This window comes from Gilbertella persicaria (assembly GCF_025201335.1).
Source record: "Gilbertella persicaria strain CBS 190.32 chromosome Unknown B0P05scaffold_24, whole genome shotgun sequence".
Lineage (NCBI taxonomy): Eukaryota > Fungi > Mucoromycota > Mucoromycetes > Mucorales > Choanephoraceae > Gilbertella > Gilbertella persicaria.
In genome coordinates, this window is record NW_026251985.1 from 372,261 (window position 1) to 388,157 (window position 15,897).

The following is a 15,897-nucleotide window of genomic DNA, read 5'->3' on the forward strand; positions in this document are numbered from 1 at the left end:
AGCACCATGAGAAGCCTTCTTAGCACCATGAGAAGCCTTCTTAGCACCATGAGAAGCCTTCTTGGAAGCATGCTTGGCAGCATGGGAAGCCTTAACAGCAGCAGCTCTCTTAACAATAGAAGTAGAATACTATTTTTGTTGTATCAATATCAATTGAACTTGCTTTTATGCGCTTGGCGCTTCTTACCTTGACACAAATAGTCTCACCAGCCTTGACAGTGTCACAGCTGAAACCATCTTTGAATTCTTCATTCCAAGTCTCGATGTGGCTTACAGTAGTACCATAATCTGAGGCGATACTATCGCATGTCTCGCTAGCACCAACTAAATTAAGGGATCAGAAAATGATGTTTTATACAAACAGTTTACTTACCAATATGAGTTTGTTGGCAAGGATGAGGGAAATGGTCAATTGCGGAAGCGATAGATAATAATGAGAGGACGGAGGAAGCAACGATGAATGACTTCATGTTAATAATAAATGAAATATTGTTTAGATAAAGAAAATGACTTGTAAACCCTTTGGTTTTTATACTCAAAAGACCTTCGCTTCTAGAATGCCATGTGCGAACTGTTTATCACTATATGCGATGTGTCTATAATAGGTACTTGTTTATGTGGCACAATTTCAAATTATTTTTGATGTTTGCCAAGATGTATTTCCTTAATTTGTAAATATTATCCTGAACTATTAAGTCTTCCACATGGACCAAGTCTTTTTAAACAAAAAGAGGGTAGTACTAACGCTGTAATTAAATAAATCCTTTTTTGGGTAGCCAAGATAATTGAACTCTTCTTTGGTGCATCAATTAGTTCTATCAAAGAATATTAAATGTCAAAAATAACAGCTGTATTAATTTATATTGCCGAATTTAAACTATTCTACCTGCACATGATCTCAAAATACTCATCAAAACAAATCAAGTACTTTTTTACTTGTTTTTGATCGAGATTGGGTCAAACGACTGCGCTTGGAGACTTGTCGATCGTACGTTGTATCAGCATTATATTTAGAATCGGGTAAACGTCAAATATGATTCCTGGCAATATAATTTGTGTTCATGAAATGCCTATTTTTATGATTCTGTTTCCAAAGGAAGACATCAAGAGATGCTTGTCGGAAGCTATTTGCTTTGAATAAGAACAAAGCATTCAAAGTATTTAAAATAGCCATAAGAGGACAATTTTGAGAAACCAAAACTCAATTAGTACACTCAGCACGCCATTTTAAGAATAAGGAAGTTCCGTTTAGCAGAATTAAATTTTATACGTTTACTTTTGGTTTGATTGAACAAAGACATAAAAGCGACCAGGCAAGGTAAGTCAGTCTTTCATATAATTGAAAAGAGTAGATCTGACTTGCTTATCTCTGGAATTGCTTTTAGCGTATGAAAATCACTGTTGAAGCCAATTATGTTCAAGATATTTAAAAAAACTGGGTCTGTAAATAGAGCTTAGTTTAAATGTGTTGATACCTCATAATTTTGATCTTCATGCACTTACATGAGTATGTACGACATATGAAATTCATTTCTTTTACTCAGCCGATTGAGGTTATCGCATGCCTATACTATATTATAGCTTATTTGTTATATCATATTGTTCGTGCATTTATATCTACACACCTTTTTTTTTAGCTTGACCGAAATGTGCAATGCACATCTATTAGAAACCTTATAAAGAAGCAAATTCAGTAGATTTAAGATTTTTAAGTAAAAAAAACTTCTTTTTTAGGTGCTAGCTACCAAAGTTTTAACACTGCGTTAAGAGTAAGATCGCAATGATGAAGAGCAACATTGTTGTTTGTCCTTTCTAAATTAAGATGTTTGCTGGTTTCTTTTCCTTTTTCTTTTAAGCGTACTTTTGGTTATCATACATGTATATATTCAGCATATTTCTGCTAACCGCCAGCTACCTTATTTTAACTGTTTGCTTTCCAGAAACTTTCTAATAGACCTTGCGGTAGGTTTATTGCGAAATTCAATTCTCAAATGCATTCGTCTAACTTTAAAAGCATTAATTTAAGCAATGATTAAATTGAACTTATCAAAAGAATAGACGAATACACAGACTTTAGTTACCATTCGAACAAGGCATAAAGCTAGTTTATACGTATATGTGTTCTAAATACCTATAAACCTTGTTTACTAACACTCATAATATCTTTCAACTTGGATAAAAAAAAAGCGAGTTGTAAAATTTGGTCATTTTTGCCTTTCGACCAAAGGGTACTAGTCATGAAAATCATCAATTTGACAACTTTCCATGGCTCTTCGGCTTAATTCTCCAAATCGCAACCTTCAGGCCAAAGCTTCTAGCTCAGGCAAGAAGAACAATAATAACAATACTTCTCTTTCTTGAGCTAAAGTAGTGTCAGGTCAGACACGTACCAACTTGTCCTTTTGACAAACTGCCTTCACTCCATCTGTATCGTTTACAGACTCATCTACCATCAGTGAGTCATTCTTGTCCGACTCTACTAAACCAACACCTGTTAACTTGGTTCAACCTTTTATAAAAGGCATTGAAAAAGACAGTGTTCTTATCGATATCACGGATATCAAAGATGAAGAACTCTTGTTTGATGTCCTTCTTGACTTTAACAAGAATATGAACAGGAACGGTGGCTATGAAGATTAATGTGGTCGCGCATCTGAGATCTGCAAATATTCCAACTGTTCGTTCATGGAAACTGTTTGGAGAAAAGACAGTTTGGATCGCCAAACAATCTTGAATAAAGGAGTGTATTTGGTTGACGGTACCTTTATTAAAGGCTTTCCCAGTTACCCAGCTGATACGCACATTGTACAATTTAAATTGGATTGACTCCTTATTATGCCTCTCCGACTTCTAAAAGAAGATATGGAGAATCAGTTCTCCCGCTATGGGCAAATTCTTGATCTTCATATCTATAAGAGCCGTCGTAGCTTCGCTGACCAAGAATACGCAACTCTTAATCTTTCTTCAAATAAAGACCAGACTCAGACATTTGAACCACTCTCTAGAATCATGCTTTGGACAGATGATGATGGGGATGTAAGACACGGACTTTTACAGTGGGACGACATGCCAAATTTCTGCAGACTTTGTCAAGCATCGTATCACTGTCGAGCAGACTGCATGCAATATAAAAAATATTTCAAATGTCATAACTGCAATGAAACAGAACATTTGATGCGTCGATGCCCTCGTAACAATGCTGTTGATCCAATTGTAGCTCCCAGTAAGAAAAGAGTCGTAAAGAAGGAACGTAAGACTCCTGTAACTGTTCTGGCAAAGGAGACTCCTGAAGAACAGACTGCTACTAAGGCAAAAGAACAATTGGAACCGAAAGACAACAATGACATGGATGTGATCCAAGAAAGTACTCAAAATGACAAAGACGATTTCAACATGAACGAAGTGGAGATAATCCCAACTGAGGAAGAAACAGCTGTTCCAGTCGACCCAGTTTCATCTAGTCAACCAAAGACTAGTTACGATGATAAGGACAACATGTTGCAAGCAAAGAAAATTAGTAGACAAGACAATCATGAAGATGTAACCAGCGCTCGTCAAGGCCAAATATCTCTTTCAAAATACGCTACTCAAAAGAGTGTTCACAACAGCCCAATACTCAATGTACAGAAGGTCCAGACAGGACCTCCTAATGCTGAGGAGCAGCATTAATTTTCTTTACATTATTACTTTAACTTATGAAAAATAACACACGTAGAGTCAAAGTTGCGACACTCAACTGTCGTAGCATCAGAAAAACCAATACTTCTTTACAACAGAAACTATACATCCGATACCTTCGTTCCTTAGACATTGATATTTTAGCGTTACAAGAAACTCGCGCTGACACCAATACTATTATTTCAGAACTTAATATGCAATTCCAAACAAAATCTAGTCTTTGGACTAAACATTGTGGAATTATTTCACTAAATCCAAAATATGTCGTCCATGCAGTCCAGATAGACGATTCAGATAGATACATTTTAGCGAAAATACACACAGCAGAGGAATATTCTAATGACACCTCTCGCCCCCTTCCACTCATTAATATCCTCAACATTTATAGACCATCTTCAATAAGCATAAGAGTCAAAGAACAATTTTTCGGTCAGTCATGACTAAAACTAGCGTTCAACTTTATCTCGAAAGTGATCTTTATAATACAGTGATATTAGGCGACTTCAGTTATAGATATGAACATCGATACAGTGATGGACGAGTGAAGGGCCCTCCAGCAGAATGGACAACTTTATTCTCTTCTAGTTATCATGATTGTTTTGAAGGACAGAAGCAAAGTACATGGCAGAGTCGTGGGATTTCATCGACAATTGACTACATCTTTTGTATCAATAGGTTGAAACCTGCTATAGAATGCATTGAACAAGGCTTTCTTTCACTAGCATGGACCGATCACAACATGCTCACTGTTACTTTTCTTATGGCGGCAGAATATACCAAAGGTCCAGGAGCGTGGAAAGCAAACCCTAATTTGGCTAAAAAGAAAGAACTTCGCAGGAAGTTCGCTCAATTTTTAGAAGAAGACGTCCCTCAACTAGCAGAAAGACAAACTTCTTACAATGCTCAAAATAATCGGGATTGATTGAAAACCAGAGTCAAGCAATTTGTCAAACCATATCAACTGGAAGAAACCAGTTGGAGAAAAAAGCAGATATCAAGGTTAAACGGTAAGCGAAATACGATGCTTCGAAGGCAAAAGAAACTCCAAATCTTAGTATGGAGACTACCAGACATCGAAAGACAGATAGCAGCGCTACAGGAAGAAGCCACGGAGATCGATATGTTACGAGCAGGCAAGTTCTGGAGAAAAAAGGGTGAGAAGTCGTCAGGTTACTTGAAAAGAACGATCAAAATACGAGAACGGCAGAAAGCATTGGGTGATCAAGAGAGCAAAGAAAGAATTGTTCATCAGTTTTACTCAGAAACTTTCTCTTCTGAAGCCAGTGATCATAGAGCAGCTCAAAAATGCTATCTTATATTCTTGAAAGAATGTGTTTGAATGATAATCAGCGCCGAATCATGAATTTGCCTATTAGTGTAGAGGAACTTGTAGAAGAAGCCAAGAGAATTCTGAAACAGAGTAGTCCAAGACGGAATGGCCTTCCATACGAAATACTTCGTTTGATTCTGCAGTGTCCCGCATTGCAACTTTTGATCTTTGAAATTTATAACGCTGGACTAAATGGTATTTTTCCACCTTCTTGGAATGAATCAATCATGGTGTTACTTCCAAAGAAAGGAAATTTATCTGAAATGAAAAACTATCGTCCAATCACTTTACCCAATACAGATTACAAGACATTCATTCGATTGTTGAACAGAAGAATAATGCAAGTTGCTCCTCAATTGATCAATCAGTTTCAGCTTGGCTTCGTGTATGGAAGGTTTATTGCCGAAAATGGAACGATTGTTCAGACAATTATGGAAGACGCTCAGAAACGATGGATGGAAGCCCAAAGGAACAACAAAGAAACTATGATCTTGCATTGATGTTGGATCAGGAAGAAGCCTATGACAGAGTCAATGTAAACTATCTAAAACACATACTTTTGAAGTTTGGATTCCCTAAAAATATAGTAATAACAATTTTCCATCTTCTCTCCAAAAACTCAATCAAGATCAATGTTAATAGACACTTCAATCGGATGATTCACAAGAAAAGAGGGCTCAAGCAAGACGACCCTATCTTAACAGTATTGCAAAATCTGGTTTTTGATTCCTTTCTAAGGTCTGTTCTTGAAGATGTGTTGATGAAAGGATACACGTTGCAATTAGCTCCAAATTTTGTTCCATCAACGTCCATTTGGCCAACTAGGGTGTCGACAAAGATACTATGCTATGCAGACGATACTATAGTGTTTGTTCATGATCCTGATGATTTGGTTCGAGTGCAAAAACATATCAAGACTTATTGTCGGGCTTCTAATGTGTTAGTCAATTACAACGAAGTCGAAGCAGTATCTCTATCAGGAAGAAACTCCTTTTGATTTTGGTCTAGACACCTTTTGCCGCTTCAAATTGAACGAGTAACAGCAATTGAGAATAGTCAACTAACAATGTACCTTGGCTTTCCTTTGTTATAATCTCTAGAACAAAGAGCCACCTTTTTTGCTGATCTACTGGCCAACTAGAATAACACTTCAACATGGACTCTGTACGCAATCTATCGGTATTGGGACAAGCAATAGTAATCAATACCCTTATGTTCTCCAAGTTTTGGTACCTTCTTCGTGTGTTTCCTTTTACCAAGACAGAGCTCTCTCGTATCCAGCCCTTAGCAAGCCGTTTCATGAACAAAAATATTTTTCCGAAAATTGCTTGGAGTACTTGTACACAGATAAAAGACGTTGGTAAACTAGGGGTGCTAGATCTATTTTTACAAATAAATGCGCTGTATTTTCGATGGGTAATGCCTCTACTGCTAGATTCAACTGAAGTGCAGTGGGGAAAGCTCTTGAAGATTCACTTACAGAATACAACTGGGGCGACGCATATTCAGGTTCCTTTGCTGTTTCCAAACACTAAGAGATTCAAAAAGTCTGCCTCTGCTCCTAAAACAAGAACATCCACTATTCATCTCTTTTGTTTTTCTTTGGATCGAATTCCTCGTAATTTTAATACGATGCAACTGAATCCTGCGGCTTGCTTACTCCCGCCTTTTATTGCTGTCATGCACTCAGTTGTCCCAAATCGTTCATATCTCCCGATTGCTAGTCGTCATCTTCTTGTTGGTAGTCTCATGTCATTCAATCCTTCTACACAAGCCATTGAATGGAAACCAGCAATTGATATTCTTGAAGAACTGAGAGGCCCTCAACAAAAATTAATCCAAACTGTTCAAAGGCATAATGTGAAACCATTTCCCTTCTTTGCTGCTCATTTAGAAGTTCCATCGCACTTATGTGGTACTTCCCTATATACTGCTATGCTTACATTCCAGTCTTTTGTGAATTGTCTTGATTTACCTGACAATTTCAATTCAATCAAGTCCATGTTGGCAAAGGCATACTGTTTAAGCTACCATCAGTTTCAACCTGTCCTTTCAATTTTGCAAAACCGGTCTTCACAGTTCTGGCCTGAATTCTGGGCCATGTTGTTGCTCTCTGTAACAAGAAATATGGTTTATCAATTTATTTTACATAAATTGCTCATCCGAACCCGCCTAAATCGCTTTATTCCAGATACCTTTCGACCTTCGATATGTTTGATCTGTTCACTCCATTCCGAAGATGTTAACCATTTACTGTTTATGTGTTCGCCCAAGGCTTTCTTTTGGCGTGAACTGATTTTTGAATTCCTGTGGCCAACTTTTACTATCGATGACATAATTATGGCAGTGCAATAGATGTGGTGTTTACTGCATTAACAGAAATTTGGAAGGCTCACCGGAGATCTATCTTTGATAATGTGCCCTTTGATCCCCAAAGATTACTGCAACAGACTTGTGTTAATCTGCAGCTACAAGTAGCAGAGAAACACATAAACTCAAGACTCTAACGGATAAGAAGCTAGATGACTCAACTCATCTAGCTCATACTTAATCTCTTCTATTCCTACATTCTTTTATTTTGCTTTATTTTATTCATATTATAAAATTTTAATTTGCGCCTACCTCTTGACAGTGGTTCACATTCGTCTATGTGGAGCAATAAATAAAACACTCTAACAAAAAAAATTGACAACTTTTAATTTTCTTTTAGACGCTACAGAACAAAAAATAGAGCTATCGTCAGGCTTAAACATTCAAAATGTGCAAAAAAAAAAAGACAAAGTTTTTGATCAAAGTGTTTGCTTGCTAATTGTACTATGAAAACAATGAGATATGAGTGGAAAACCTCAGAAACATTTTTGCCTATTTACTCAACATTTTAGCAGCAAAATTGTTGTATTTTTTACACAAATAGACTCAAAAACTAAATAGCTATAACTTTTAATTATAAGTAAAAGCTCAATTTCTGATGCTCCAACAGCTATTCTGGATGTGCATGATAATGCTTTAATGCATAAATTCAAGAAAACTATAGATAAGAGCCTTATTAAAAATTGTATGGTATACATATGGCTCAGAAACTACATAAGCTTTGAGCTTTTAATTTACGAATAAGGATCAGAGGTTTCAGAAAGGGTTGTATAGCCTTGATTACACACATTTAAAGTTCATTGTACCCTATTTTTTATTTATATTTTTAGTATTTAAAGAAATTTGCATCGCTCTTTTACTCTTTACTTTTAAGAAAGCAATTTGTTTTGGTTTGGATGATACACAGACATTAAAGAAAGGAAGAGTGCACCATACAAGAGCAATAGCCATTATTCTGTTTATCTCTGTGTATATCTGATCTGTTCTCTTTATAGCTTTTTGCAATTTTCTATATTTAGATATGAGTTTTAGATGCATGCCAATAAATTTTTGAGCATTTCTAAAAAGACATGGCAACATTGTTCATGTATTTGTAATTCATACATGCACAAAGCTTTTCTAAATGTATAAGAGGGTATATTAGTAAAGAAGGTAGACTTAATAAGCTTTTGACGATATCCTGCTTGACTATTGCTTTACGCGGAAGATTCGATTATAAAAAGTCATAGGGCATTGAGAAAAAAAAGAGAGGACAAATGATTTAAAAAATAAATTTATTACCACTTTTTTTTCTTGATCGAATGCTTTTTTTTAAGGCTAAAATAAATAAATAAATAAATAAACGGTCGTGCGCAATTTGTAAGATATACATGAATGAGCTAGAGTTTACATTGGTCCATAGTGCATTCTATAAAAGAAAAAATAAAGACTATTTAAGATACTGTTTTCTCTTTAAATCAACTTACAAAGTTTGTTTCCACAATAAGGACACCAGGTAGTAGAATAATAGACTTTATGCAATAAGCAATAATTGGTGTTGTTGCTATTGCTTGATTTATTAGCAAAAGGTTGAGATGTTACTGCGGAAGAGCACATCTTCTTTGGCTTTTCTTTGTTACAGATAAGCTACGAAAAAGAAAGAAGGGAAAAAAGAAAAGCTTAATAAAGAAAAAAATGGTATTTTTGAGTATATATATATATACACACACACGACGCAATCAAGCATTCTTTTTAGACAGTAGTGATGCAACAATAGAAAAAGGAATTGTTATTGTATTGTTATCTAAGCATAAGTGCATGTGCCTATCTTTATTTTTACTTTTTGTTTCGTTTGCATAAACAAAGTCATTATATTTTTTTAGTACAAGAATCATTGTTTTGCGTCACACTCTTGAAACGAAGAAAATATATAAGAAGTAGCTAAATCGGGTTTTTTCAGATGGCTTTTTCAGCATGTAAATATAGGTTTGCTTACTTTCTGATAGATAGTATTTCACTTATATTTAAGGAGTAGATTCATTCATCTTATGCAGATTTTTCTGTTTATTTGAATACCAGAGGGACTTTAGATACATTGAAGCATAGAAATAGTGTTTCTGGTAATCAAGTAGTATAAACACAAACTACAGTCATACGAATTGTATCAATATTAACGACGAAAGTAAACGAGGCCAAACTAGTTAACCATGATTATCCCCTTTTTTCGCCGGTATAAGAATAACTAAGCTAGTTGTTTCATTTAAAAAGCACGGACCTCTCAAAGCTGTATCCGTAGTTTGTTTTTGTGTATACCATGCTCTTCTTTGAGATATAAAATATTTCGTACAGATTCTTCTATTATATATTGTCTCGACAATGCTGTTGGTACTCTTACATTTTGGATTATTGCTTACCTTGGTTCCTTAACAAAACTAAAACAATTTTCGATAATTAACTTTGGGAAACGCTTCTTTTACTTCAATGTGTATTTTAAAAATCACTTTTTTTATCTATCGAATGTATCTTGCTTATTGATCTCAATTATAGCAACAGATAGGTCTTTCGTTATTAATTGCTTTGCAAAGAAAACGACATTCATTAAATAGATATATTATACACTTAGTTTTACTATAAAGAAGCCTTTGTAGTCTCTTTTATAAGATTATCAATGCCTGCATTGGTACAGTCAAATCTACGGAATTTGGCGTTTTCTCAAAAATAAATGGTGGAAAGACAAAAATAAATGTCATGAGTTTAAATTGTTTTTATCCACTTTGGTCGGAACTAGCTAACTAAAATTGGCTGGAAGATTGTGCCTAATTGTCGCATATCTTCTACACTGGTTTTTCTTCTTCATTAAAAATGTTTTCCTATCCATCTTCTTAGAAAAAAAAAGTATTCATCATTATGTTATATTTCATTAGGAAGAGGGACAAAAGTTTACGATCCGATGGAGGATGTTTTAATACATGTCGATGATCCCAACATAGTTCTAATATGCACATGGTCCTTTTTTATTTTTTAAACGACAAACGTCTATAAATATCCCTTTGGTCGTAATCGCTTTTAGAAGTCTTTTTTGTTCAAACAACCAAAAAAAGCTAAAAGGATGTCGGGTGAAGGCATGAATCTCATTTCGCTGAATATATCATTAATTGACTTTTTATTCTCAAGGTATAAATTCATTTACTTTACCATGGAACTGGAAATCTGGTTCTGAATTAATGAGTAAGCTGTTATTCAATGATCCCGCGGTTGTAAATTTGGTTTTACAATCATTATTAGGTAGTATACTTGTATACTTAGAATTCAGACGATGTTAGTTTTTTTCTGGACGAATCAAAATTAATTTCCAGATGCTCTTCTTACCTATTTTGGACGAAATAAAAATGGAAATTAAACAGAAAGAGAAGAATTATTAGAGAAGGTGCAATAGTATGTTAGATGACTTTACCTATAACAATCTTAATTCCCGAAGGAAATACCGTGTTCATTACGGCGATTACTTCTTTTCTTTTTAATTTCTCTTGAATCGTTCTGGACGGCCTTCACCCTTCCAAATTGACTTAGCAATGTTTATCATATTCAAACTAGCATTGATGTCACGCTGTCATAATGTTCTGCACGTCTTGCAAACAAGAACGCTTTTACCGCGGGCACCACTAATACCACCCAAAGCCCTACTTTCACATTTGGAACATATTTGGGACGTCAAATATTCATCAATGTCCACAACGAGTAAGTCACCAGTCCTCTCTCTTCTTTTCAACGTTCTGTATAGAATACCAGTGACACCAGTCCGGACCGTTTTTATCTTCACATGGTCCTTCCCAAACATGCCACTACCAAATACTATCAGTGGTACCTTCTGTTTGTACTGAAAGAAATTGCTTTCTCCAAGTACCATAAACTTATGAGTATAAAAATTATCGTAGCCATGCACAAGTAACTTTTTACCTTGTTTCTGTTGTTTTCGGTGCCATTTTTCTCTTTCCTTTATCCTTATTTCCGGACTTATTCCCCTTCTTCTTCCACTTCCCTTTGTTTTTTGTTCTTTTTCGTTTGTTTCCTCTTGACTCCTTGTTGTATTTCTTGGTACCATCTAACAACATTTTCACCATTCGTTCCGGTGCTCGTTGACGACCCTGGTATAAGAAAAAGGCTTCTTTTGCAGTTTCTTGATTGTAAAAGCTGAAAATACGACCAATGTTTTCGAGCATATAAATGGCATACTCCATATACAGTGATTCATTGGCAGTCTTATTGGTGGGTATATTTGTTTCAATCGTCTTAATACCGCATGCTTTCTTTTTCTTTTCTTGCTCTGCTGAGAGTTTTGTAGAGCCTTTCAAGTGGTAATATTCCTTGATGGAACATTGTCTGAAGTTGTTAATATTACCAGTTGAACCAGCAAATACAGTGAAAACCCTTTTTCTTCCTGGATCTACGGCTATTGGTAAATAGTGGCTGCCAACTTTATGCTGCTCAAAACCATCCAGGATCAGATCAACTTGATTGATTTGCTTGGTTAAACGTTTTTCTGTGATTGTTCGTTTGTTAAAAACAAAACCAACAGAAAAACCGTCTGATCTGATCAGGTTACCAAAGAGCCTCTTATTTGTTCCAGTGGGTAATAAAGATTTAATCCTAATAATAAACATATTTTAAATGACTATTATATAAAATCATTTTTTTTTACAACCATGTACTTACGATTTGGTTCTAAGCGGTTTAAAATCAAATACCTTGTAAAATAAATGCAGCTGATCATTATACCCTCTGGGGAGTGGTTGACCAGGAAGAAATGCTGCTAATGCATTGACCGAAATTGTCACTGATCGCCAATGGCATGATGATGAAGGGAATACATTGAACAGCCTTGGTAAAGGAAGTCTTCTAACGTCAAACGCTTTATGGGATTGATGTTCCCTTTCAAAGACAGCCAGTATATGAAACAACGGAGGAACAAAAAAGCCAGAGTTATCAGCTAATGATTTTATACTAACTCTAGCATTGAGTTTGCTTTTAAGTGGCAGGCATAGTTCATCAATTTTTCGTTTGATCATAGGGTCTTCAAGTGATTTCTGTTCAGGCCACACCGCTTCACCTTGGCATACATACTGATATCCATATTTTATAACAATATCATTGACGTCCTTCGGAGCCATGGACTATATACATAATATTTAAGTATTTAGAGTAAATGGATGTGATTATTAGCTCTTACAACAAACATAATTTGAATTTGATATTGCAAAAATCCTCTCAATATATTTTCAAGTCTTTCTACAACTGCATTCTCGTAGGTGGTTGCCAGCTCCTTGCAGGCCTCAGCGATGCACTGGCTAGCTCCTCCAATCAAATATTCATTAAAAGTGGCATTAGGATTTTCAGCTTTAAAGTTATCCCATTCTTGTAAAAAAAATTGTGACAGAAGCTTGGTGTTTTTAGGTTCTCTATTGTTCACCAGTTGACGAACAGGATACCAAAACTGTTGCCGAAAAATACCATCAGATACGGATTCACTTGGGGTTTTCGAAAGATACAAGTTCACAAAAAGTTTGGCTCTAAACACTATCTCTCTTACAGCGCTACAACACGAGGTTATTTTCTGCTTCAATATGTTTTGATATTCTTCCTTGACACAATTTTGAAAAGGTAATTTACGAGCGTAAACAGTGTAATTTGACCCAAGTTTCTAAAGCATAGTATTTGACTTACTCGTAATGTAAAATGAGCAGAGAGGTGAACGTGCAGAAGAGTGGCCAGAAAGTTCACACTTCTTGCATATTACCCCCGGATTAACTTCAGCTTGATTCTTTTGACGTTTTGCTGCTCTTTTTATTTTTTCAGCATTTCGGGCTGCTTTCTCTTTCTCTTTCTGGTATCAACTATTAGATAGGTTTAGTGACCAATATGGCCATATCAATTGAACACTTAATGATTATACCTTCGTGGCCAGTTTCTTGTGTATATAATTGACATTTGTAGAATTTCTTTGACCAGTGGCCTTTTTTTACCACAGTCCAAACATGTTGCATCTAAATCGAATGATATTGTCAGTTAGACTTTTACTGCACGAAAAGCTACTTGTATACCTTCAGATTCGTTTTTTTCTATTCGATTTGTATAAACTGATTGTTTTTTTTTAGGAATATAGTTGCACGATGCATGATAGGTTTGATATATCAAAATAAAGAAAAAGGAAAGCTCATAAAAACCAAACTGTCCCATATCATTGACACGGGTATTGACAGCATTTTTTGAAACTCATTATATCAGTCCCTCCTACCCATACCAAGAGTTGTTGTCCGTATTCTGTCGTTTAAAAACGAGCCAGACCTATTGCTAAGGGTTGGAGCAGATGGAGAACTTAATTTTTCTTTAAATAAGATGAACCTCGTTAAAAAAAACATTATAACAGACAAGTCAATCTAACTATTGTTGATGATCTGGTATAAATAACTTTAAATAAGAAAAAGTATACTATCACAAATAAGTCTTTTCTCATAACAAGAACATTTGTCATATATTATTATTATTATGCCAGCTAGTCATAGTTTGATAGCAATAGAACTGAGTTCATTCTAAACAATGATATAGCTGAATCAACATTTACACTCCTACGGAATAGAGTCATATAATCCAGGAACCAGTAAACAGATCTCATCTTGAATGATAAATAACTGTAAAGATGGTTAGCAAAGTATATTTTATTGAAAAAGTCAATACTCTTATCTCATCTAATATAACCTTCAGCTCATCAAGTCCTATCTCAGGTTACATCTAAGGACATAATCCAAATCATATATAAACCTAGAATATAAAAAATCTCTCTCGAACTTTTACCTTAATAAACATTTATAAACGGTCTCAAAGTACTTTCTACATGTCTCTTTATTTTTTTATAATTTCTATATTCAATCTTTTTATTTAAAAAGTCCCAAAACACCACAATAACCAGTCATTTTGATATTGCTTCTCTAACAATTGATTTCCCTTTACAGTTAAATGTCTAATTGTAAACTCTCATTCATCCAAAAAGCTAATTCTTTTTCTGTCTAATTTCCATTTTTATTTCGTCCAAAATAGGCAAGAAGAGCATCTGGAAATTAATTTTGATTCGTCCAGAAAAAAACTAGCATCGTCTGAATTTGAAGTGTAAAAACAGTATTATAGGTACTGACATTCTAGCAAACAGTTATGCTGTAGCTTCAAATGAGTGGGCGGATGAATTCGATAATACATTTATAGTCACGTTGGCGAAAAAACTTGGCCCGAACAGATGGGCTTATTCATAAAGTACTAATAATATTGGTCCATACTGCCAAGGTTGGGAGGTAAATGACTAATTAGTTTTTGGCTGTAAGAAAAATGACCAATACAGAGGCCTATCTTGTCCATTTAGGCCAAATTAAGATTTTCGACCTTGCTGTTTCCGCTAATCTTGGGAGCAAAGTAGACAACTGTAGTCACTTACTGAAATAAAGTATATCTTTTTCAGGCTTCTTATGCACCAACCCTTTTTTCCTTAGGGACCACCATCTATCGGACATGTTCTCAGAGTACCCGGTAGAGAAGGGGTGACTAGAGAACACTCCATCCACTCCAAAAGCAACCATTTTTGTATGAATTTGCAATTTCTTGAAGAGAAAGTGATTTTAGTCATTCTATGAAGGAAAACAAAAAGAAAAATTATTTATTTATAAAAGATGTTTTATCAATAAACTACATTTCACACAATAAACATGTTTTTTTATTATTTATCACATGAAAAAGCCAGTCATTTATCAAGCATATCTAAAGATAAATGATTTACTTGTATTAAGAAAGAACATTATAGAACAACATAAAAAGAAGGGAGACACTATACAACTAATAGCAGCTATATTCTCAAAATGCTTTTCTTTGCAGTGGACAGAATGTTTGCCATTAATGCATTTATGCATTTTGTATTTTTTAGGACTGCCCCTTCCTAGCCACAGTTCTATGAACCATCCCCTCTCTATTCGGTACTCTGCAAATATGTTTGATAGGGAATGGTGCATTAGAAACCTGATATTTTTTGTGTACTCATTGATCCTTTCTTTATTCCATACAAGTCATCTTTGCTTTGGCGAGCAAATCAGTTACTAAGCCTTTTTTTATTTGTTTCAATGTCAATTCAGCTAGTCCTCAGATAAAAAAAAGAATACGTAGCCAAATGATTTATTTCCACATCACTCAGCCTGTTCAAGCACTTATTGAACAGAATGAATTGAGCAATGAAACAGTAATATATTGTTTACATTCAACTTTAATTATTTTTTCTTTTATATGGCTGCAAGTTTCTCGTATATACTAAATTACCTACCGCCTTCTTCTGTTGTCTCTCTTTCTCCTTTTTCATTGGCGATGTCAGCTATACTTCTCCTTCCAGTTCTTTTTCTGTGTGCATTGGATATATTTCTTTTCAGTTTTTCTCTTTTGTGATCGCCTTTCAAGAACGCTTCTAGTGATGAGTATATTAGTGTATGATTGGATTCATGCCACCAACCATA

General features: G+C 35.0%; 2 protein-coding genes across 2 annotated transcripts; both read right to left on the minus strand.

The window, feature by feature from the left end:
* Positions 1-15: 15 nt before the first annotated feature.
* Positions 16-509, minus strand: B0P05DRAFT_545586 (uncharacterized protein). Its single transcript, XM_051578660.1, has 2 exons — positions 374-509; positions 16-324 (listed from the first exon to the last, which is right to left on the minus strand). Exons 1-2 carry the CDS (start codon positions 468-470, stop codon positions 110-112), a joined length of 312 nt encoding a protein of 103 aa, XP_051434123.1. The 5' UTR covers positions 471-509; the 3' UTR covers positions 16-109.
* Positions 510-10,967: 10,458 nt separating this feature from the next.
* On the minus strand, positions 10,968-13,146 carry B0P05DRAFT_572371 (uncharacterized protein; the record flags this gene model as incomplete). Its single annotated transcript, XM_051581434.1, has 5 exons — positions 10,968-11,199; positions 11,315-12,004; positions 12,071-12,528; positions 12,585-13,055; positions 13,138-13,146. The coding sequence occupies 5 exons, from the start codon at positions 13,144-13,146 to the stop codon at positions 10,968-10,970; spliced, it is 1,860 nt and encodes a 619-aa protein (XP_051434124.1).
* Between the last annotated feature and the right edge of the window lie 2,751 nt (positions 13,147-15,897).